This window comes from Drosophila rhopaloa, unplaced genomic scaffold, assembly GCF_018152115.1.
Source record: "Drosophila rhopaloa isolate 14029-0021.01 unplaced genomic scaffold, ASM1815211v1 contig_4, whole genome shotgun sequence".
Taxonomy (NCBI): Eukaryota; Metazoa; Arthropoda; class Insecta; order Diptera; family Drosophilidae; genus Drosophila; species Drosophila rhopaloa.
This window is the reverse complement of record NW_025335134.1, coordinates 2,126,928-2,148,563: the sequence shown is the minus strand read 5'-3', so window position 1 is coordinate 2,148,563 and position 21,636 is coordinate 2,126,928. Positions and strand designations below refer to the sequence as shown.

The following is a 21,636-nucleotide window of genomic DNA, read 5'->3' as shown; positions in this document are numbered from 1 at the left end:
GTATAAAAAATTTTAATAACAAAATTAGTATTTTCTCCTTCTTTTTCCCCCGATGCAAGATTAAAATTACAATGGGTTGGTTCGGCTCAGACGACACCCAGTTGTTGGCAATAATGTTCAAGTAGTTGACCATATGGATGCTATTAAGTCAATGTGGATACTACTTTTGATCTTGACAATTAGCAGCGTTGCTCAATTCATATATGTTAAACATAATAAAATAATTAAAAAACGTTATATTAGCAGAGCAAACGACTTTTTCGAATAGCCGCCCTTCGACAAGAATTAATAGCTATTGATAAGCCATCATGGGAATAAGCATGTGAACTTCACGCAGAGCTTGACTCCCTAAAAAAATTTGTAAGCACTAAGGTAAACAAAAGTCAAGAACAATGTTACAAAAATATTGGAATCATCGGGGAAACTGTTGACAAAAAATCTCCTCCGAAAGAGAAATTGTTTCCAGTGCTTAAGAAGAAATGCCCGGCAGACACAAGCCTAAAAAAGACTAATAAAAAAAATCTATACATTTACAAATCTGTTTTTTATTATGGTTACAAACAGATGTATAGAAAAAACACGGGAAAGGGAATTATAGAGTAAATCTATCCTCGAAAAACATAGGAAACCCATCTCAGTGTACGGTGAAATTCAATCTAAGTAATTCCCCATTAATACATTGCAATAATACGCAAAAAGCTATAGTATTATCAACAATAGAAAACTGTAAGGTTTTTTCTGTCATTGATAAAAATTCATTGCTTGGCAATGTAATAATATTTAAAATTATTCTAAATTAAATCCTAATGGATTGGAAAACTATTTCTGATAAATTAAAAGAAATAAGAACAAATTTCGACAATTCCTACAAATGTCTTTCGCAAAACCGAAATGTTCAGGGAACAACCATACAAAAACACTGCGTTGGAAACTTTTTACTGAAATTATAATACCCTCTGTAAGGGTATTAAAATCATTAATAAACTAAAACAAAATTTTCCGAATCAATATTAAAATGTCTTAACAAATCTTTGTTCAAAATATAGTGACCTATTCGGTCTTGAAACCGAATCGATATCTACTAATAATTTCTACAAGCAAAAATTAAGAGTAAAAGATGATGAATACGTGTATAAAAAAAACTATAGAAAATTACTAAGGAAGTGGACAAACTTATAAAAGATAAAATCGTAAACCTTCAATATCAGAATATAATAGCCCTCTGTTACTTGTTCCAAAAAAAATCATTACCTGACTCAAAGTAGAAAAGATCGCGTTTAGTAATTGATTTTCGTCAAATTAATAAAAATCTTTTAGCAGATAGATTTCCACTACCTAAAATCGATGATATACTCGATTAATTGGGCCGAGCAAAATATTTCTCTTGTTTAGATCTTATGTCCGGATTCCACCAAATTGACGAATCATCCAGAAATATAACTTAATTTTCAACGAGCAATGGCTCTTATCGTTTTACCTTACCTTATGGTTTGAAAATAGCCGCAAATTCTTTTCAGCGTATGATGACAATCGCATATTTTTTGGAGCCATCCCAGGCATTCCTCTACATGGACCACCTAATAGTTATAGGATGTTCATAAAATCATATGCTGAAAAACTTAACAAACGTCTTTGACCTTTGCTAAAAAATAATCTTAAACTACATACGGAGAATTGCTCATTTTTCATAAATGAAGTGACCTTTCTTGCCTTATAATGCCAGATGACCAAAAATATGAAGTCATTGAAAAATACCAAGTCCCTACGGACGCTGATAGCGCTCGAAGATTTATTGCATTTTACAATTATTATCGTCGATTCATTAAAAACATCGCAGATTATTCCCGTCACGCAACTAAATTATGCAAAAAAGATGTTAAATTTGAATGGACACCAGAGTACCAAAATGCTTTTGATTACTTAAAGAAAAAATTAATGAGTCTAACATTACTTCATTACCCCGATTTTTCTAAAGAATTTTGCATTATCACGGACGCAAGTAAACAAGCTTGCGGAGCAGTCCTTACACAAGAACATAATGGCCTACAGCTTCCTGTATCTTACGCATCGAGATCACTTACTAAAGGAGAATCCAATAATAACACAACGGAACAAGAACTATTAGCCATACATTGGGCAATTAACCATTTTAGACCTTTCGTTTATGGGCGACATTTCCTAGTTAGAACAGACCATAGACCATTAACATTCCTCTTTTCTATGGTCAATCCAAACAATCCAAAATAACTAAACATACTAAAACTCCATTAACTTTAACAGAGACTCAAACTATTGCATTTGACAGAGTAATTTTTGATACAATAGGTCGATTACCAAAATCGGATCAGGGCAATGAGTACGCAGTAACTTTGATAAGCGACTTAACAAAATATTTAATTGACATACCAATACCAAGCAAAATCAGTAGCTAAAACTATATTTGAAAATTGTATTCTAAAGTACGGTTCAATGAAGACGTTCATATCGGACATGGGAACTGAATATAAAAATTCAATAATTGAAGATTTATGTAAATAACTAGGTATAAAAAACATAACATCTACAAAGCATCACCACCAGACCAGGAACAATAGAACGTAGTCACCGAACACTTAACGAATACATTCGATATATCCGTTGATAAAACAGATTGGGACATATGGCTACAATACTTCGTCTATTGCTTCAATACAACACCTTCTATGACATACAACTATTGCCCCAATGAATTAGTTTTTAGCAAACATTCAAATTTAAGTAAATCTTTTAATTCAACAGATAGAATAGACCCTTTATATAACATAGATGATTATACTAAAGAAGCAAATTGTAGACTAGAAAATGCTTACAAAAGAGCAAGAATTATGATAGATAAAAATAAGCAAAAAGAAAAATCGAATTACGACCAAAACACTATGGATTTTAAGTTAGAGATAGGAGACCAAGTTTTATTGAGAAATGAAACCGGTCATAAATTAGATAACAAATATTTAGGCCCTTACAAAGTGGTAGAAATAAAAGAAAATGAAAACATAGTAGTAATGAGCGATAAAAATAGAAAAGAAGTTGTTCAAGAGATAGGCTTAAAATTTTTCCTGTATAAATACTTTGTTATCTCGTATGGCCTGATCAACCATACTGGTACAAAAAAAAAAGAAGAAGGAACTTTACAACCACATTTCCAATTCATATTTCGTATTTTACTTTTAACTACAATTTTATAATTTTTATCAAATTTTGTTACATTTTTTATTGACATTTTATATTCTTATATTTTCAAATCAACCATTTTTACTAATTAGTATGACCATTGTAATGTCATACTTACACCCATGGACAAAGTAATAGGTGTGTTTTTTTCCTTTTTTAACTTTCTATTTCTAATTCATATCTTTTCTGAACTCAACAAATAATTTTTTTTCAAAGATAAATGTTTGAATTAAATTAATATTTCACTATGTTTGGTCTTTTAATATATTGAACTAAGTATCTGGGAGCTAATAACCGGTATATCCGCCGTTATTCTGCAAGACTTTCACTATTCGTCTTGGAATGTTGTACCCTGCTTTTTGGACATTATCCCAAAGTTTATTTTTTTTTTTGACAAAAAGTGTTTCCGACGTCTCTTTTGAGTTCACCGCAAAGATATTTGATGGGATTGAGGTACGGGGATTGACTTGGCCACTCAAGAACATCCACATTTTGTCCTCGGAACCAATCCTTTACAACTCGAGAGGCGTGCTCCTTAATAAAAACGATGTCTAAAAAGTATATATTTTTATTTTTTCTTTTTATTTGTTTTGATTTGATTTTTTTTTGGTCTGGTGCAAATATATAAATTTTTCTATTTACACTCATGGACAAAATAATAGGTGTGTTTTTTTTCTTTTTTAACTTTCTGTTTCTAGTTCATATCTTCTCTAGTCTCAACAAATCAATTTTTTTTCATAACTTATATTAATTGTCTTTAAGAAAAATGTAAAAACTGATTCACAAATCCTTTTATATAACACTAAATTAAATATTTTCTTTTCAAAATTGGCGGATTTTGTCTGGACACAATAATAGGTGTACAATGATAAATGTTTAAATTAAATTTATATTTCACTATGTTTGGTCTTTTTATATATTGAACTAAGTATCTGGGAGCTAATAATCGGTATATCCGCCGTTATTTTGCAAGACTACTACTACTACTACTACTACTCGAGAGGCGTGCTTCGGGTCATTATCCTGCTGAAACTTCCATAAAAATGGTATATTGTCCTGGGCATATGGTAGCATCACAGTCTCCAATAGATATTTGTACTCGAATCTGTCCATTATTCCGTCAATACGATGAATCGGACCAAAACCATGCCATGAAAAGCAGGCCCGTGCCATTAGGCACAGTTTCACAGTTTTATATGTGTACTTGGGATCAAATTTTTTGCATTTCGGACGACGAACAGTCCTTCCAAATCTTTTCCAAATGATTTTTTTTTTTGGTTTCGTCCCTCTAGAGGATATTACGCACTTTTTTCTCATCCCCCGGTCATCAACAGGTTCTACGATCTAATGCAAATTTGTTCCTCATCTGTAAATTTGCCGATCGAATCAAAGGAACCCTGCGAGCAATCCTACCTGGTAGATTTGCTATTGCCAAATACCATATTTTATATTTAATGTTGCCATTTTGTCTCGCTTTAATTTCCTTTGGCTTGGTATTAACTGTGCGTAGGTTAGTTCCTATATGTTGGACAGCGGACAGCGCGATAGCGGCGGACTGTTTGGCGAACAGGGGAACCCCCCAAAATTAGTTTACAATGAGTGGATGATATTAGTTATGCATTTTTATTTTCCACCACACAATTTCACTTTCCTTATTAAACCATGGAGGTTTATTTGAACTCTTGCACGGAACACACAGGTAAAAGAAAGAGTTCAATGCAATACAAAAGAAATAAACGCCCTTAGCCATGTTAGTGCATGAATAAAGTTCGGACAGGTCATAGCCCGAAATAAAAGTATTTAAACGATGAAAGCTCAAGTCCCATTTTAAAACCCATAAAATAGGTTGAATGCATTAGTTGTAGCTACTCTTCTTTCTTATCAGAATTCAAGAGGCTTACTTGATAAGCTGACTAAATTGTACTCGGATAGTTTTTCCTTTACATATAATAGTATTGTATGTACAGAAACTTGGCTAAGGCCGGATATTCTTAGCTCCGAAAATTTCCCAGATAAGTACACAATTTTTAGGCTTGATCGTCAGTCCAGACGGGGAGTTGGAGTCTTGATTGCTATCGACTGAATTACTAACTTTCGAAGAATTCAATGACATCGAATTCATAGGTATAAAATTATACTTTCCCGGTAGTTTCATATATATTACTTGTTCATATCATCTGAGTTCCCAATTTACGCTCATCACCTTTCCGTTATTTTTTTTTTTTTTCGCGCGGAGTCCCACGGTTCACTTACCCGCCCAACCGACGGAGGGACGCAGCCGTTTATCGTACGACACGATTCGCGAGAGGATAGACGCGAGATAAGAAAATAAGGTCCGGAGAAAAAAGTAATTCTAAGATCAATCTTGTGCCAATGAAGCTAGTATTACTCGTTTTAGGAGCGGCAGAGAGTCAAGATTTGAGATTATAGGAAAAAGTCTATTATAGTCAGAACATAATACTCTGAAAGGCTCATGCAAGGCATAGTTAGATCTACAATGATTTAAAATTAGGGGAATATAATTTCTAGTTAATCTACTTAGCACAGAAAAGTTTAGCCGACTTATTAAGTTGGGGCAGTCAATATCGCCATGTACAAGGTTATAAATAAAGAAAGTATCAAGCATCGTTCTACGGTTGGCTAGGGAGGGTAAATTAATCAACAGAAGTCTACTAGAATAAGAAGGTAAGTTAAGATTTGCATCCCAGATTAGGCGCCGTAAAACAAAAAGAAGAAAGTTGTTTTGTACTGATTTAATACGACCAATATGTATTCCGTATTGTGGACGCCAGACGGGAGACCCATATTCCAGAATCGGACGGACTATCGGATCATCGAATTCTTTTGACTGCCTTTTAATAAATCCAAGCACTCCTCTGGCTTTATTAACCATGGACGAAAGTTTAATTTAGGGCCCAAGGGAACGCCCAGATCGTTTACAAGAGTTATTCTATCCAAAGAGCTGCAACTTAATGTGTAAGTCGCGTATATCGGATTGACCCGATAAAAAGTCATCAGCTTGCACTTGGTACCGTTTAAATTTAGTAAATTATATCGGCCCAGTTTTTAAAATTATCTAGATCGTATTTTAAGTCTAAATGGCAGGAAATGTACTTATACTGCAGGCATAACTTAACATCATCTGCGTACATAAGTACGCGAAACTGACTTCTAATTGATGGAAGATCGTTAACAAATAATGTAAAAATTTAATTTTTAAAAAGGACCCTTTGTGACCTGCCATTCAGATAACTTGAGATCCATCTAAGAAGATCAACTGGAAAACCTAACAAGTCAAGTTTTTGAACTAGAAGTAAGTGATTTACAGAGTCAAATGCTTTACTAAAGTCAGTGTAAATGACGTCTGTTTGAAAACTACTATTGAAGCCCTTTATAACAAATGTAGTAAGCTCTAGAAGGTTTGTGATTGTGGATCTACGTTTAATAAATCCGTGTTGACATGGAGAAATGATTGATCTACAAAGGTGCTGCAAATGAGAAGTAATGATTTTTTCAAAAAGCTTAGGAATAGCTGACAACTTAGAAATACCTCTGTAGTTACTGGCTATTAACTTGTTACCTTTTTTGAAAAGAGGAATAACAAATGATTCCTTTCAAATATTTGGGAATTGGGAAGTTTCTAGAAATAAGGTAAACAACTTGTGAATACGTTTGCACAGGGCCTTAACGCAATACCTAAGCACGCACCCAGGAATACCATCGGGCCCTGGCGAATAAACAGGCTTAATACGAAGAAGATCCAAAAGAAGAGAACTTTCTGTCAAAGTGGGACAGAATATGAGGTTTGACTTGGACATGGTGTAAGAATAAAGCTGTGATGAAAAATCTTAAGTAGAGTATGTCGTTTGAAAAAATTGGGCAAATAAATCGGCTATTGCCTGATCTGTGGTTGCTGTCAAGTTTTTGAATTAGATTTACGGTTGGTGTTAACGAAATTATAAAACTGTTTCGGGTCTTGAGAGAACTGGACCTAACAACAGTTTAAGTAACTATTATAACACTGAGCATTAAGCACGGTAAATCTTGACCGAGCACTTAAATATCTAGTTAAAACAGATTGAGAACCGGTATTTTTATATTTCCTAAAAAGTCTGGACTTTACATTTTTAAAGTGTGTCAACTCTTTGCTAAACCAAGGTGATTTATTGGAAATTGACGGATAGTACCACGGAACACAGGAATTAAAAAATGAGTTCATTGCAGTGTAAAAAACATTAACTGCATCGGACATATTATTGCATAAGTAAAGATCAGATCAATTAAAGCCAGAAATAAAATTATTTAGCCTCAGAAAGTCTGCCTTGCGAAAACCCGTGGCAAATGTAAGTTCAATGGTAGGGTGATATGGATCTTCCGGTTGCGTGAGTGGTGCTACTCTGGACAGAAACACACCTTCAGGATTTGATACAAAACACAAATCAAGTAGGCGACCTAATGAATTTCGAACATGGTTTACTTGAGATAAGGATATGTCAAGCAGGCCGTCAATAAAATCATGCTGTGCCTTAGGTAGTAAGACATTCGATCCATCCTCAGTGGACCAGGTAACTCCAGGTATATTAAAATCACCTAGAACCACCAACTGATCCCTATCGGAAAGCTTTTTTGCAACCGACTTAATAACGGAGAGGTGATTTGAATAATCAGAATGTTCAGAATATATGAGCAAGTTATGTATATTGAGTTACCAGGTAGTGATAACTTTACACAAATAAAATTCCATAAAAATAACGCCTCTGACGGGAAGTTTGAATCAACTCCAATTAAAACTCCACCTCCTCGTCTAGAGGGACGGTCATACCTGTATATTGTGTACTTACCTGGAAAAACTTCGGAGCTAAAGATCTCCGGCTTTAACCAGGTTTCTGTAAAAACAAAAATATGAGATGCAAAGGAAAGGCTTTCAGAATACAATTTAATGAGCTTGCTACGCAAGCCTCTTGCTTTCTGATAGGAAAAAAGGAGGTGAGAAGTTGGTTTTTGGAAATGGGTACACTGGCTTGGCCTCGACTAGGAAGTTTGACTCCCACGGGCCCCTTCTTCTTTATCTTAGCCTCGAACTATTTTACAACCATATTATCCGTCCAAAAGTAGCCCGAGCATATGGCTACAAAAAGCTCGTTAGGGAAAGTTATCTTGAAAGATGAAATGTCTCTAGCATAAGAAAACCTTAACTTTTCCACCTTTACACAATTACAATCGGGTTTAGTTTTGTCTTGTATATAAGACAATACATCAGAAGATGTTTGATTAGGGGAAAGCCGAGAAACGAAAATTTGTTTCTTTAGTTGAACCACTGAAAGGGATTTTGGTGGAGCAGACATTGTTTCTGCAAAACCAACTTGAGCCGGTTGTCCGGACTCAGTAGTCCCTTATGCTGGTGAAGCTACATTTTGAGGATCCACTAATTGTGAAACCACTAATCGGAATTCTTCGAAGTCCCTGGTTACGGATTGTTCGGATACAGAATCTTTTTTAGCAACATTTGAGGATTTGCTGCAGTAGGCGTCTGATCCGCCGGCATGTTCTGTTGTTCTTTTAATTTCGGTTTCGGAGTGTTCCCCTTTTGCTGCTTACCACCAGCGGCCTTTTTGCGCTTAGGGGACTCTTCTAATAGCTTACAACTATTAAATTGCGAATCCAGCGCAGAGAGGAGATCATCAGCTCGTCGAAAACTAAACCCCATCAGGCCGCCTTTAGTTTGGCGCATGAACGATTTCATCTCGTCCGCAACCTCAACACAAGCATAACAACATAACTGAAAATTAGGCCCTTTTGAAGGGTCATCACTTGTCCGGACAGTGAAACCGGCACACTTGGGTGCACCATGTTTTCACACAGCCAGCAAGTCATATTAGAATGGTCAGCCCTGATTACGAGGCTGCATTTTTTGCAGAAGCAGACTAAATTATTGCTACTCATTTTACCTATTGAAACCACTGTACCAAAAAAACGAATTGAAATTTATAAGCGAGCAGTTATTAGTACCGCAAGAGCGCAGAAACTGCACGCTTAGAACTTTCAAAACAAAGAAAACGAGAGAACGGGAGCGTAATTTAGGTTAAGTGCACGCAAAAGCAATACTAAAAACAGCACTACGACTTACGACGAACAACGCACAAAAGAGAAACGACGGGGTTACAAGAAAAGAAAACACAGAATAGAATTACGAAATTAAAACAATTTTTGATTGTTATTAGTGCACAAAGATTCAAAGATCACTCGCGAAGCGAACGGAATTTAAATGTAAATTTAAAGATCTGAAAATGAAAATCGTTTTAATACATGGGATGGGATTAAACGAAAACAAAATTGGGCGCAGAAAAAAAAACACGACCGTTCACTTTGAAAATCAAAGTCCAGTCCATTTCCAAAAAACTGTCAGAATAATATAATATTTCAATATAACTCGACATGGTCACCAGACGAAAACTCTTATATTTTACTTTTTTTAGCGCAGCATGACTTTTAACCATGTTAAAAACTCCTTAGGAGGTTTACTGAACTTGTGTTTTTTTCAAATCCAGAAGGCGTTTGTCTATTAAGGACATCACCACTTAAACACGCGGAGGATCCCTATCACCCAACTCTAGAGATGACTGTGGATGCGAGAACGGAGCTAAATTAAAAATCAGAAAAGTCTTTTAAACGAATTCACTGCCTTTGTCTTTTTTGTAGACCGAAATCTGGGATACAGAACAAATAAACGTTCCGCCCATTGCTTGCGCAAATGCCTCTTTAAAACCTATAAAATAGGTCGAATGCATTAGTTGTAGCTACTTTAAGCTGCAGTTGTATTCATACCCGAGACTTGAGGTTGTAAAGTCATTTAATTAATGGTATGAAATCTCTAGAACATACCCACATCCATCTGATCTCTAGCGGTTTGATCACACCCAAGTAAAGAAATATACATATATATACGTACAACAATTCAGTCGCCATCACAAGTGTTTGGCGACCTTGTCTTTATAGATATATCAAAGACATACACAGACACAATATTCTATGTATATTGTATGCATGTTATTCAACCCATGAATACTCTCAGTTTATAAGTTTTATAAACTACTTTTCAATCGTAGCAATCGCTGAAAAATCTAAGCTTCGCTAGCAAAATCTCCCCTCACTCAAACCGGCCACATTCGGGCTATTGTAAACAATTGACCTTTTCCAATCTTAGCAAGAGCTGAAAATTCTAGCTTCGTTAACAGAATCTCCCCTCACTCAAACCGAGCTCTGTGAGAACCACATCCGGGCTACTGTAAACAAATGACTCCAGTCATAAACAAAGCTTCCAAATTTTCCACTTAGGGTCCGATCTAGTCCGAGCCAGTTGCTAACCAAATTTTTGTTGTCCTACTCTCTTAACTTTGCCTAATCTCTTTTCAGCAAGATTCTCTTAAGCCGAGGTTTCATGATTAATAACTTATCAAACCAAGGGCAGTTCTTTTTTGGAGACGACACGATCGGTCGCGAAAATCTATGTTAAAATATAAGTGACTTGTGAAAGTGAATTCCATAATAAAATAAATTATTTTTTTAAAAATCAATCAACTAATAAATTTAATTTGCATGCAATCCCCCATCCCCTTCCTATACTACAGGTTAAAAATGTATTATTCAAATGTATGAATAAGGTGTAAAGTTAGTTATTCTGTACTTAGGAAGGTATAGACATCGTCAGTTTTCTACGCTCAATTTTGTAAACTCTGTTATAGTTTTTTTTATTTAGCAGCAAATATAAACGAAAAGAGAGTTTACAAAATTGAGCGTAGAAAACCGATGATGTCTATACCTTCCTAAGGTCAGATTTTGTAAACTCTCTTTTTGTTTATATTTGCTGCTAACTAAAAAAAAACTATAACCATGTCTTTAGTTCAGTGTGATGTTTGCATCAAAGTTATTAATCTTTCGGTCTTTAAAACGTATTACGAGGAGTGTTCAATGCCTTGTGTTCGGTCATGCCGCAGCCTAAATAAATTCTTAAAGTTTCTAATCTTAAGGTAAATTTAATTCTCGATGTTTGTTTTTGCTTTTTCTATTTGCCCTGCGTGGCATCTCTTTCAATTACTGTAATTGCTACTCCTTTTGAATTCCTTCGCCGATCGCTGCCTGGCCTTTTGTCCACGGCAAGCATCTACTTAAGTTTAGTTTCGATTTTGTATTTGCTCGCTGAAGGCACGGTCGCAGATCGCCTGCCCATTCTCTTCGTTTATACTTTCGCTGTAAAAAGGCACAGACAAATCGGTCTGCCTGCCCAACCAAATAATCTTAAACATAAACATTAAACTTTGTAATTAAGGACTTGGTGTCATTTAGAATAAAATTAGTGCATATTTAATTGAAATCTTGTGCGGTTTTGTTTTAATTGGGCACCATCAAAGGTTAGCGTTAGTGAAAAAGCTCACTGACCCAACATTTTGGTGACCCCGACGTGATCTAAAAACAATAAAAACTAAAGTGCAACCAAACAAATAATTTAATTTTCGTTCGTTTGATTGATCGCGCATATACATAACCTGCAAGTTCTATGTACATATGCAAGCGCAAGCGGTAATACATAAACACCGCTAGAAACTCACATCGCACCCGCCCCGCGCTTCATAGAAAACATTTTGGTTTCCTCTTTGTGCCTTCGTTCCCGCTTTGAAACGTTTACAGCGGCGAACAAACGTTTTTGTTCGTGAGTTCGTTGCACTCCCTTCCACCGCTATATTGCCGTTTATGTGCAAATAGACGCACATACATTCCGTTGGTTTTCCGGTGGTCAAGAGTTTTGGTACAGCACGCACTGGACAGTGGAATTTAATTATTTTGCGAGTGATAAAAGCTGAAAATAATAAAATAAATTTATTAAAATGTCAACCGAAACAACTTTAGCTGCTTCAGTTCAGGAAGTGAAGCATCTCAAATTGAAGGCTGAATCAATGCTTTCTAAGGCGAAATCCTCTGAGAAGGCCTTGACTGTTGAGAAGCTCCAGGCGATGAGTAAGGAAGAATAAGAGCTTCGTGTTAAGCTCTCAGAGGAGAATAAGGCTGCATTTGCCCAGGTCCATGACAGTCTTGAGGAACTGGATTTTAATGAAATCGGCAGCCAGGTTCGCGATGATTTTGAAGAGCTCATCATATCATGCTAAATCGAGAATTGGGTAAGCGTCAACGTCCGGCACTTCGAAGTTCTACGCTCAGGCCAGAGCCATCTCTGGATTTCCATTCTGTGCCGGTTAAAAGATCTCATTTGCCTGAGCAAATCTCAAATTGCATTCTGGTTCATGTTTTACTCCAAAAATTAGATAGCAAAACTCAGGCCAATTGGGAAGAATCTGCGGCTATTGATGAAATTCCTTCGATTGATCAATTTACTACATTTTTGTCCAAGCGTTGTCAAAAATTGGAAAATGTAGAGCATACTGCAGCATCGTACTCATATAGTTCACAATCAGGAAGAAGCCGCAACAAAAGCATTTTAATTGCCACTAACACTTTAGAAAATGGATGTGTTGTGTGCGACAACAGTGGCCATTCAATTTATAGCTGTGGTCAATTCGCCAATTTGTCAGTGCAAGAGCGTATTCGAAAGGTGAAGGAATTAGCGCTCTGTCTTAATTGCTTAAAGAAGGGTTATCAAATGCGCAATTGTAAGTCAGGCTGCTGTCGAACTTGCAGGTCCAAGCATCACACCCTTTTGCACCTTGGCACTCAGTCTTCGACCCAGGTTATGCGAGCTCCAGCTGCAGAACAAAGTACGCCAATTGCAATTACTTCAAGCCCTTCTACCTCTTTGCTGGCTCAGAATGTGGATTCTGACATTGTCTTTCTTGCAACTGCAGTCATAAGCGTTCAAAGTCGATCAGGTGCTTGGATCCCATGCCGTGCGCTGCTAGACTCGGGATCTCAAGTCCACATTGTGACTTCCAGACTCGCTCACCAGTTGCAGTTGCATAAAACGAAGTCTACCGTATCAGTTGCAGGACTTGGAGATGCTCGATTTGACTTTGAAGGAGTTTCCGTTTGCGTTAAGTTAAAGTCGCACAATTCTGATTACTTCGCATGCCTATCTGCTCTTGTTGCTCCAGCGATTACCGGCAATCAACCCAATTTGACCGTTAAGCCCGATGGTTGGAAAATTCCCTCGAATATTCAGCTGGCCGATCCGGATTTCTATAGATCTCGGCGAATAGATCTCCTTATTTGGCGCAAGCATGTTCTTCGAGCTATTGTCTGTAGGGCAGATTAAGTTGGCTGCTGGGTTGCAGAAAACAAGGCTTGGTTGGATCGTTACAGGAGGTGGATCTTCTACTCTCAAGGCAACTGCATTACACGGCCAAGCTGTGCACCGTGAATTGGTTGCTATTGAAGTTCATATGGATGAATTAGTCCGTCGCTTTTGGGAAGTTGAGAGCTGTGGTGAAGGCGTGGTCACAGCCACCAAAGAAGAACTGGAGTGCGAAGCTCATTTCAAGACCAACTTTCGTCGTTTAGACTCTGGTGAATATTCCGTACGATTACCTGCGAAGAACACTCTAGAATTACTGGGTGAATCGTACAATCAAGCTTATCGTCGATTTCTCAATTTGGAGAGCAAGCTAGAGCGCAAGCCAGAAGTCAAGGTCCAATATTCGGCATTCTTTCGTGAATATTTGCATTTGAAGCACATGTCGGTCGTGCCCAGAAACTTCTTGAGTCTTTGCAAATATTTTCTGCCCCACCACTGCATTTTCAAAGAAGACAGCACCACGACTAAATTGCGAGTCGTTTTTGATGGGTCTGCCAAAACGTCAAGTGGATATTCGCTGAAGCGAATTCAACAGAAGCTGTTCAACACGCTGTAACAGTTTCGGACTTTCCCTGTTGCATTGACTGGTGACATCTGCAAGATGTATCGGTGTGTTCGCGTGGCTGAACCCGATAGCTATCTTCAATGTATTCTTTGGCGTGACTCACCGGACCAGGAGGTGCAGGTATTCAAGCTTGATACCGTGACCTATGGAACTAAGCCTGCAGCCTTTTCATCCGTTCGCGCGATGCATCAACTGGCGAATGATGAGAAGAGCACATTTTCAATCGGTTCTAAAATCATTTTGCGGGACTTTTACGTTGATGATCTGATCACAGGAGGCCAATCAACACAGGAAGTCCTCGAAATCATGACTCAAACAACAAACTTGCTTGCACGAGGTGGCTTTAAGCTCAGGAAATGGTGTTCCAACGAGCGCGATGTCCTTGATAAAGTTCCTGACTCGGAAAAGGAAACATTCCTGAAGTTTGACGATGGCAGCGACTTTACCAAGACACTGGGTCTTGCTTGGGATCCTGCAGCGGATGTCTTTCGTTTTTCTTTTTCTCCCATACAGGTCTCTCCAAAGCCATGTAAACGGCTGGTGCTTTCCACAATTACTCGCGTGTATGATCCGCTTGGCCTCATTGGTCCTGTGGTTGCCAAGGCCAAGATCTTCCTGCAACAGGTCTGGAGAGAGAAGTTGGAGTGGGACGAGAGCCTTCCTGAGGCACTCAACACATCATGGCTGAAGTTGTCATCTGACATGGGTCATACTCAGCAAATGAAGTTTCCTCGACGTGCGCTGCATCCAAATGGTGCTATTGAGATCCACGGATTCTGTGACGCTAGCATCGACGCATATGGAGGATGTATCTATCTCGTTTCAATAGCTGATGGCAAACGAGAAGTGCATCTATTTTGCTCAAAATCTCGTGTGGCACCTTTGAAGACTCTCACTGTTCCCAAATTAGAGTTGTGCGCTGCTTTCTTACTGGCTCAACTGATGCGGGACGTACGCAACATGAAGCTCTTCGATTGCCCGTTTTTTTGCTGGTCAGATTCTGCTGTAGCTTTATCATGGATAAGCGATGAACCTTCACGTTTTCAAGTTTTTATTGCTAATCGAATATCTTTAATTCAAGAGCTATCCAGTGGCATGAATTGGCGCTATGTACCGACCGACTGCAATCCAGCCGACATCTTGTCAAGAGGTGCTTCCCCGAGCGAGCTTCTGGAATCTGCCCTTTGGTTCAGAGGCCCAGAATTTCTTCTTAAGGATCAGCGCGGTTGGCCTGAATCTTGTATGCCAGTGAAGACTCTTCCCGACCTCAGAAAGCGCATTTTGGTCGGCGTCGCTAAAGAAGTGGACCTATCTTCAAAATGCAAGTTCGTGAATTCTTGGCAAAAGATCCCCCACACTTTTGGATACGTATACAAATTTGTTCACCGCATAAGACGTCCTGGTCTCGATGTCGAAGATGTAAAAATGGGCACTCAGATGCTTATCAGATGCATCCAAATGAGCAGCCTGGCTGATGACTACTGGAGGCTGCATTCTAAGCGACAAATTACATCATCCAGCCCGTTGGCCTCACTTTCTCCATTCATCGATAGCTTTGGGCTGATGCGAGTTGGTGGCAGACTACAAAATTCGTCCTTGGATTACAATGCGCAGCATCCTGTCATACTACCACGCCAGCATCCAGTTACAAGTGCTATCATACTGGACTTGCATCGAAAAAACTTGCATTCTGGTCCGCGAGCGCTGCTCGCTAACATGCGTCTTCAATTTTGGCCGATAGGTGGCCGAAAAACAGTATCATCTGCAACGTCCAAGTGCGTCATATGCTTCCGAGCTAAACCACAATTATCTCAGCATTTAATGGCTGACCTACCTAAGGATCGTGTAAATGCAACATCAACGTTCATGGTTACTGGTCTGGATTTCTGCGGGCCATTTTGCTACAAAACCGGAGTTCGAAGCAAGGTGCCTGTGAAAACGTACGTCTGCGTTTTCATCTGTTTCGCGACGAAAGCGATCCACCTGGAGCTTGTTCAGGATCTTTCAACACAAGCGTTCTTGGGAGCATTGAAGCGGTTTATTCTCACCAGAGGCAAACCTGCCCGGATATGGTCAGATAATGCTACGAACTTCGTTGGAGCTAAAAACGAACTGGCTGAGCTGAAGAATCTATTCCTGTCTGGCCCACACATTCGAGCTATAGAGGAATTCTGCCTAGAAGATTCAATTGAGTGGCGTTTTATTCCCCCACGTTCGCCTCACTTTGGAGGCCTCTGGGAGGCTGCAGTAAAAACGGCCAAATTTCATTTTTATCGTTCGGTTGGCCCATCTCTATTATCATTCGATGAATTGCGTACACTCGTTTGCCACATTGCAGCAATTATCAACTCACGACCTTTACTACCTCTTTCAGAGAATCCAGCAGACCTTGAGGTGCTAACTCCTGCACACTTTCTTGGCACAGTTCCGCTGGTGTTGTACTCTGAGCCTGACGTCACAAAGCTAAATTTCAACCGTTTGGACCGCTGGCAGAGAATTGCTTATTTTCAACAAATCTTCTGGTCACGGTGGCGTGAAGAGTATCTGACCCTGTTGCAGCAACGGTCAAAGTGGCGCATCCCCAAACCTGCGCTACAAGTCAACGATGTCGTCCTGGTTCAAAACGAGAACTTGCCTCCTCTTAAATGGCCATTAGCCAGGGTCATGGAATTGGTGCCTGGATCTGATGGAGTTGCTCGTGTGGCAGTAATACGAACATCAACTGGAACCACTCGAAGAGCTGTCCGCAAGTTGTGCGTCCTGCCGAAGCAAGATCTGGTTGAAAGCCCTGGTCTTCCAACGGGGGAGAATGTTCGGTCATGCCGCAGCCTAAATAAATTCTTAAAGTTTCTAATCTTAACGTAAATTGAATTCTCGATGTTTGTTTTTGCCTTTTCTATTTGCCCTGCGTGGCATCTCTTTCAATTACTGTAATTGCTACTCCTTTTGAATTCCTTCGCCGATCGCTGCCTGGCCCTTTGTCCACGGCAAGCATCTACTTAAGTTTAGTTTCGATTTTGTACTCGCTCGCTGAAGGCACGGTCGCAGATCGCCTGCCCATTCTCTTCGTTTATACTTTCGCTGTTAAAAGGCACAGACAAATCGGTCTGCCTGCCCAACCAAATAATCTTAAACATAAACATTAAACTTTGTAATTAAGGACTTGGTGTCATTTAGAATAAAATTAGTGCATATTTAATTGAAATCTTGTGCGGTTTTGTTTTAATTGGGCACCATCAAAGGTTAGCGTTAGTGAAAAAGCTCACTGACCCAACACCTTGTAATACAAGTGCATCAAAATACAAAATTATTTGTGATTTGTGTTTTATGTCCGTTGATAGGGGAAAATTTAGTAAGCATTATAAAAGGTGTCTCGCACCTAAAAATGCTTTTAAAGTGTTGATGGGTGCTCAGATCAAAAATAAGCATTTTATTTATTGGATCTTCTCTGAATTGAGACTAATAATAAGTATATAGAATCTTAAATTAAAAAAAACTATCTGACAGTCAAGGTGACTGGCGCGAGATTTAGGGGCTCTAATAACTATGGCTGAGCTGGAAGGTCATTGCGTTGTAACCGGGTCCGGTTGGAAACCCTGGCTGGGCCCCTGGCGAGCTGGTTTGGATGAGAAGTTAGCTTGGTGTGGTAGGACGCTTTTTGTTTTGATATTTCATCTTTTACGGGTAGAATGCCAAGATCTCTGTGGATGTTGGATGTTCGTTCCGAACATACCAAGGTGCCCCAGTGATAGTTCTCAGGATTTTTGATTATGCTCGCTGAATAATGTCGATGTTGCTGCTGATCGCGTTTCCCCACAATTGGGAGCCGTAGGTCCAGACTGGCTTAAGCGTTGAATTGTAGAGCAGGACCTTGAAGTTCAGGCAGAGGGGGGAGCGCGCGTTTATAAGCCAATGGAGACTGTTTGATTTTAGTTTTAGGTGAACTTTCTAAGCTTCGATATGTCTCCACCATGTAAGTCTCCAGTCTACGTGGAAGCCAAGGTACGTTACATCGTCAGCTTGTGGAAGTGGCGTGTTATTCAGGGTTAGCGGGGGACACGTTTGTCTGTTAAGAGTAACGTTATGTTTTTACACTTTTGCGCATTTATTTTTATACGCCAGTCTGATAACCACCTCTCCACTACAACGAGATGATCAGCTAGTAGTGCTGTTGCCTTAATTGGGGATTTGGACCGACTTATGATCGCGGTATCGTCTGCGAATGTAGAAGTAGTTAGCCGCTCGTTCGTGGGGATATCTGCGGTGTAGAGGAGAAATAGAGTTGGACCAAGGGCGCTACCTTGGCGAACTCCAGCCTCTATAGCGTAGTCGTCGGATGTTGTAGTGTTGCATCTCACGACGAAGGCTCTGTTGTAAAGGTACGATTCAAGTATCCTGTGAGTGTTTCCCGGCAGGATCGTTCTGATTTTATGCATAAGGCCATCAAGCCAGACTCGGTCGAAAGCCTGTGCAACGTCGAGGAATACCGCACTGCAGTATTCCCGAAGCTCGAATGCAGACCGTATTTCTGTTGTTAGTCTTTTGACTTGCTGTATTGTTCCATGGCTTTCTCGAAAGCCAAATTGGTGTGCTGGAATAACGTTGTGCTCTTTCAGATATGGGATTATGCGCGTCAAAAGGCATTTTTTGAGCAGTTTTGACAGACACGAGAGTAAACTTATCGGTCTGTGCAAAGCTGGTATTGTGTGATCTTTTTCTGGCTTTGGGATCATTATGATTACCGATGTTTCCCATTTTTTTGGAAAATAGCCAAGTCGTGTAATCCCGTTAAAGAGTTTACAAATAACCTCAACTGCACAGTTCTGAAGTTCGATTAACATTTTGGGAGTTATTTGATCACCGCCTGGAGCCTTTTTTGGTTTCAATTGCTCGCTGATTACTTTGGCAACTTCATTTGGTTGAAACGAAATTGGCTCCGCCTCAGATTCGAATCGAATTGACGGCGACGGTAGTGCGAATGAATTAGTTGCAGGGTTTGGCTGGAAAACATTTCGAAGGTGTAAAGCAAATGTACAAGCTCTGTCTTAGTCGCTTCTGGCCCAGCTGCCTGAAGAGTCTCTTATGGGAATTACTGTTTCGGCCGGCGCACTTAGATTTGGGTGGGCCCTCCACAAGGGATGCTTAGTGCTGGTGGGTGAAAGTTTTGCTTTTACTTCTTCTTGCCTTAGAGCCCTGGTCAGTCTGCGACCAGCTTCCTTAAGACTTTGTTTAGAGGATGGCGATCTTCTGGTTTGCCAAGCACGTCTCAAACGTCTTTTCTCCAGAACAAGCTGTTCGATTTCAAGGTTAGTTTTGTGTTGGTGTGTGTGCATATCCTACCCTTGCAGTGTTTAGACTTTGGCTGCTGCGTCGAGTATAGACTCCAGTGCATCGGCACAGCAGTCGATGTCCTCCTTGATGTTGAGCTGTGGAGTTAGTTCAATGTGGGAACTTACGTACTTTTTGAACTGCAGCCAGTTGGTTCGATGCGACGTCAGCCTGCGAGGGTGCTCGATTAATTCCGGGCTTTGAAGAAGAGTTATTAGCACAGGTGAGTGGTCCGATGATAGATCCAAAAGCGATTTTGCTGATATTAGATTACGAGAAATGTTTTTTGTCACAGCAAAATCAATTGAATCAGGTAGTTTTCTAGATTCTGTAGGCCAGTATGTAGGGCTGTCTGGTGAAACGTAGTCCAGTTTGTTGTAATTTTTAATGAGTGCATTATATAATTGCCTTCCTTTGGCGGTCACAAGGTGGGATCCCCAGTGCGTGTGCTTGGCGTTGTAATCTCCTGCTGCTATGAATCGCTCACCAAATGAATTGTAGAAGTCCATGAATTGGTCTTCGGAGACTGTAAAGCGGGGTGGGCAGTAGACAGCGGCAATGGCAAGGTTGCAGTTGCCCAACTGTAATTTTATCGAAGTAGCTTGTAGATGATTTTTTGCAAACCGTTGGTGAAAGTGGTGTTTGACGCGGTCTCTTATTAAGATGCCAGTTCCGCCATGCGCTTTACCATCTGGATGATCGGTGCCGTAGAACGTGTATCCCCGTATTTTAAAGTTATATTTGCTGGTGAGATGCGTTTCTGCCAGCAACAAAACGTTGATGTGGTTTTCGTTCAGAAATTGACTTATATCAGGTTTATGCCGTGAAACACCGTTGGCGTTCCACAGAGTTATTCGAAGGCTAGGCATGGTTTATTTGGACTGCTGAGCTGCAAGCATTTGTAACAAGATATTTTGGTTTTGCATAAGGGTTTGCATTGTGGTTTTCATGAAGGAATGTTGCAAAGTAATCATCATAGATTCTATGTTACTTTGTGGCTTTCCCATGGTCTGCTGGATGTTATCAATTTTCGGCTCTATGTAAGCTATGCCTGATCTTAAAGCACTGGCGTAAGACATTCCGTTGGTGGTAATTGAAGAGCCAAATGATGATCTGGCTGCTTTTGCGAAGAAAACTTCCGGTGTCGTTTGTGATCTCATGTAAGTGTTTTGTGTGTTCAGGGAGCGTGCCGTTGTCGCTCGTTGCATCTGACTTTTCATCATCTTGTAGACTGGACAGCCTCTGCAGCTTGCGGTGTGGTTTCCTTGGCAGTTTACACACTTTTTAGTGAGAGAGTCTTCCTTGTTGGCAAGGCAGGGTTCGGAGCCGTGGCAGTTTCCACAAGCTACACATACTGACCTGAGGGTGCAGTAAGCCCTGGTATGACCGTATTCCTGGCAATTTGTGCATTGCACTGGCCCAGTTCGTTTGTGCGGCTCTTCCACTGTGATCCTACGGTGCAAAAGGTACTGAAATTGTAGATCGGGTGCACTGCGTTTTTTTTTTCAAAAGTTTTGCTGTCTGGCTCCAGCTCGACCTTGAAGAGTGGTTGCGGCTTCTTGTTTTTGTTCATAATGTTTATAACATTTTTTGCGCAAAAACCGTTTTCTTTTAAGGCTTCTGTAATTTCGGAGGGCGTCACATCGGGTTCTATTCCCTTGAGCACAACTTGCAAACCTTTACTACTTTTCAGCTGGTACGTGTAATAATTCTTTTTGGCATCGTTTAAGTACTTCAACACTGCTCGGAAATAGTCTTCGGTTTTGGTTTGGAGTTTAGTTTCGCTTATATTCCCTTTCATAATCGGAATAACATAAAAGTTATCCTTTCCGACAAGCTCAACTATTTTGTTGACTATTCCCTTTCATAATCGGAATAACATAAAAGTTATCCTTTCCGACAAGCTCAACTATTTTGTTGACTAGGGCATTCGAGATCTTCTCACGAATAAAAATAGGTGGGGGCTTTAGTTTCCTTGGGGCTAATTGTTCTGTTTCAGGCTCCGCCAGAATGGAAAATCTATTTTCATCTAATGGCCCGGGACTTACAGGGCCTTTGTTGGAACGATTTATTTTAGGCTTATTGCCGTGCGAGTTTTTTGGGGGTGTTAGCTTGCGCTTGGAGACATTAATGTAGCGATCCATGCCTGTCTCCATGGCCGAACCCGCAGAATTGTAATTTCTTCTACCGTAGCTTTGTTTTTGCCGTTTGCACCGATTTTTGCACTTGGTTG

The 21,636-nt window shown here is 39.7% G+C and overlaps 2 protein-coding genes across 2 annotated transcripts; both read left to right on the top strand.

Annotated features, from left to right (window-relative positions):
* The first annotated feature begins 13,436 nt into the window (after positions 1-13,436).
* On the top strand, positions 13,437-14,066 carry LOC123038060. Its single transcript, XM_044461519.1, has one exon. The coding sequence runs from the start codon at positions 13,437-13,439 to the stop codon at positions 14,064-14,066; it is 630 nt and encodes a 209-aa protein (XP_044317454.1).
* An 18-nt stretch (positions 14,067-14,084) lies between these two features.
* LOC123038050 lies at positions 14,085-17,208 on the top strand. Its single transcript, XM_044461509.1, has 2 exons — positions 14,085-16,853; positions 16,884-17,208. Exons 1-2 carry the CDS (start codon positions 14,112-14,114, stop codon positions 16,938-16,940), a joined length of 2,799 nt encoding a protein of 932 aa, XP_044317444.1. The 5' UTR covers positions 14,085-14,111; the 3' UTR covers positions 16,941-17,208.
* Positions 17,209-21,636: the final 4,428 nt, after the last annotated feature.

What these genes read in the sequence shown, in the direction of transcription:
- LOC123038050 (XM_044461509.1), top strand. Translation starts at nt 14,112, where the DNA reads ATGTATCGGTGTGTTCGCGTGGCTGAACCCGATAGCTATCTTCAATGT. An exon ending in TCCTGCCGAAGCAAGATCTG is followed by an intron (nt 16,854 to 16,883) that starts GTTGAAAGCCCT and finishes CCAACGGGGGAG; the next exon opens with AATGTTCGGTCATGCCGCAG.
- LOC123038060 (XM_044461519.1), top strand. Translation starts at nt 13,437, where the DNA reads ATGTTCTTCGAGCTATTGTCTGTAGGGCAGATTAAGTTGGCTGCTGGG.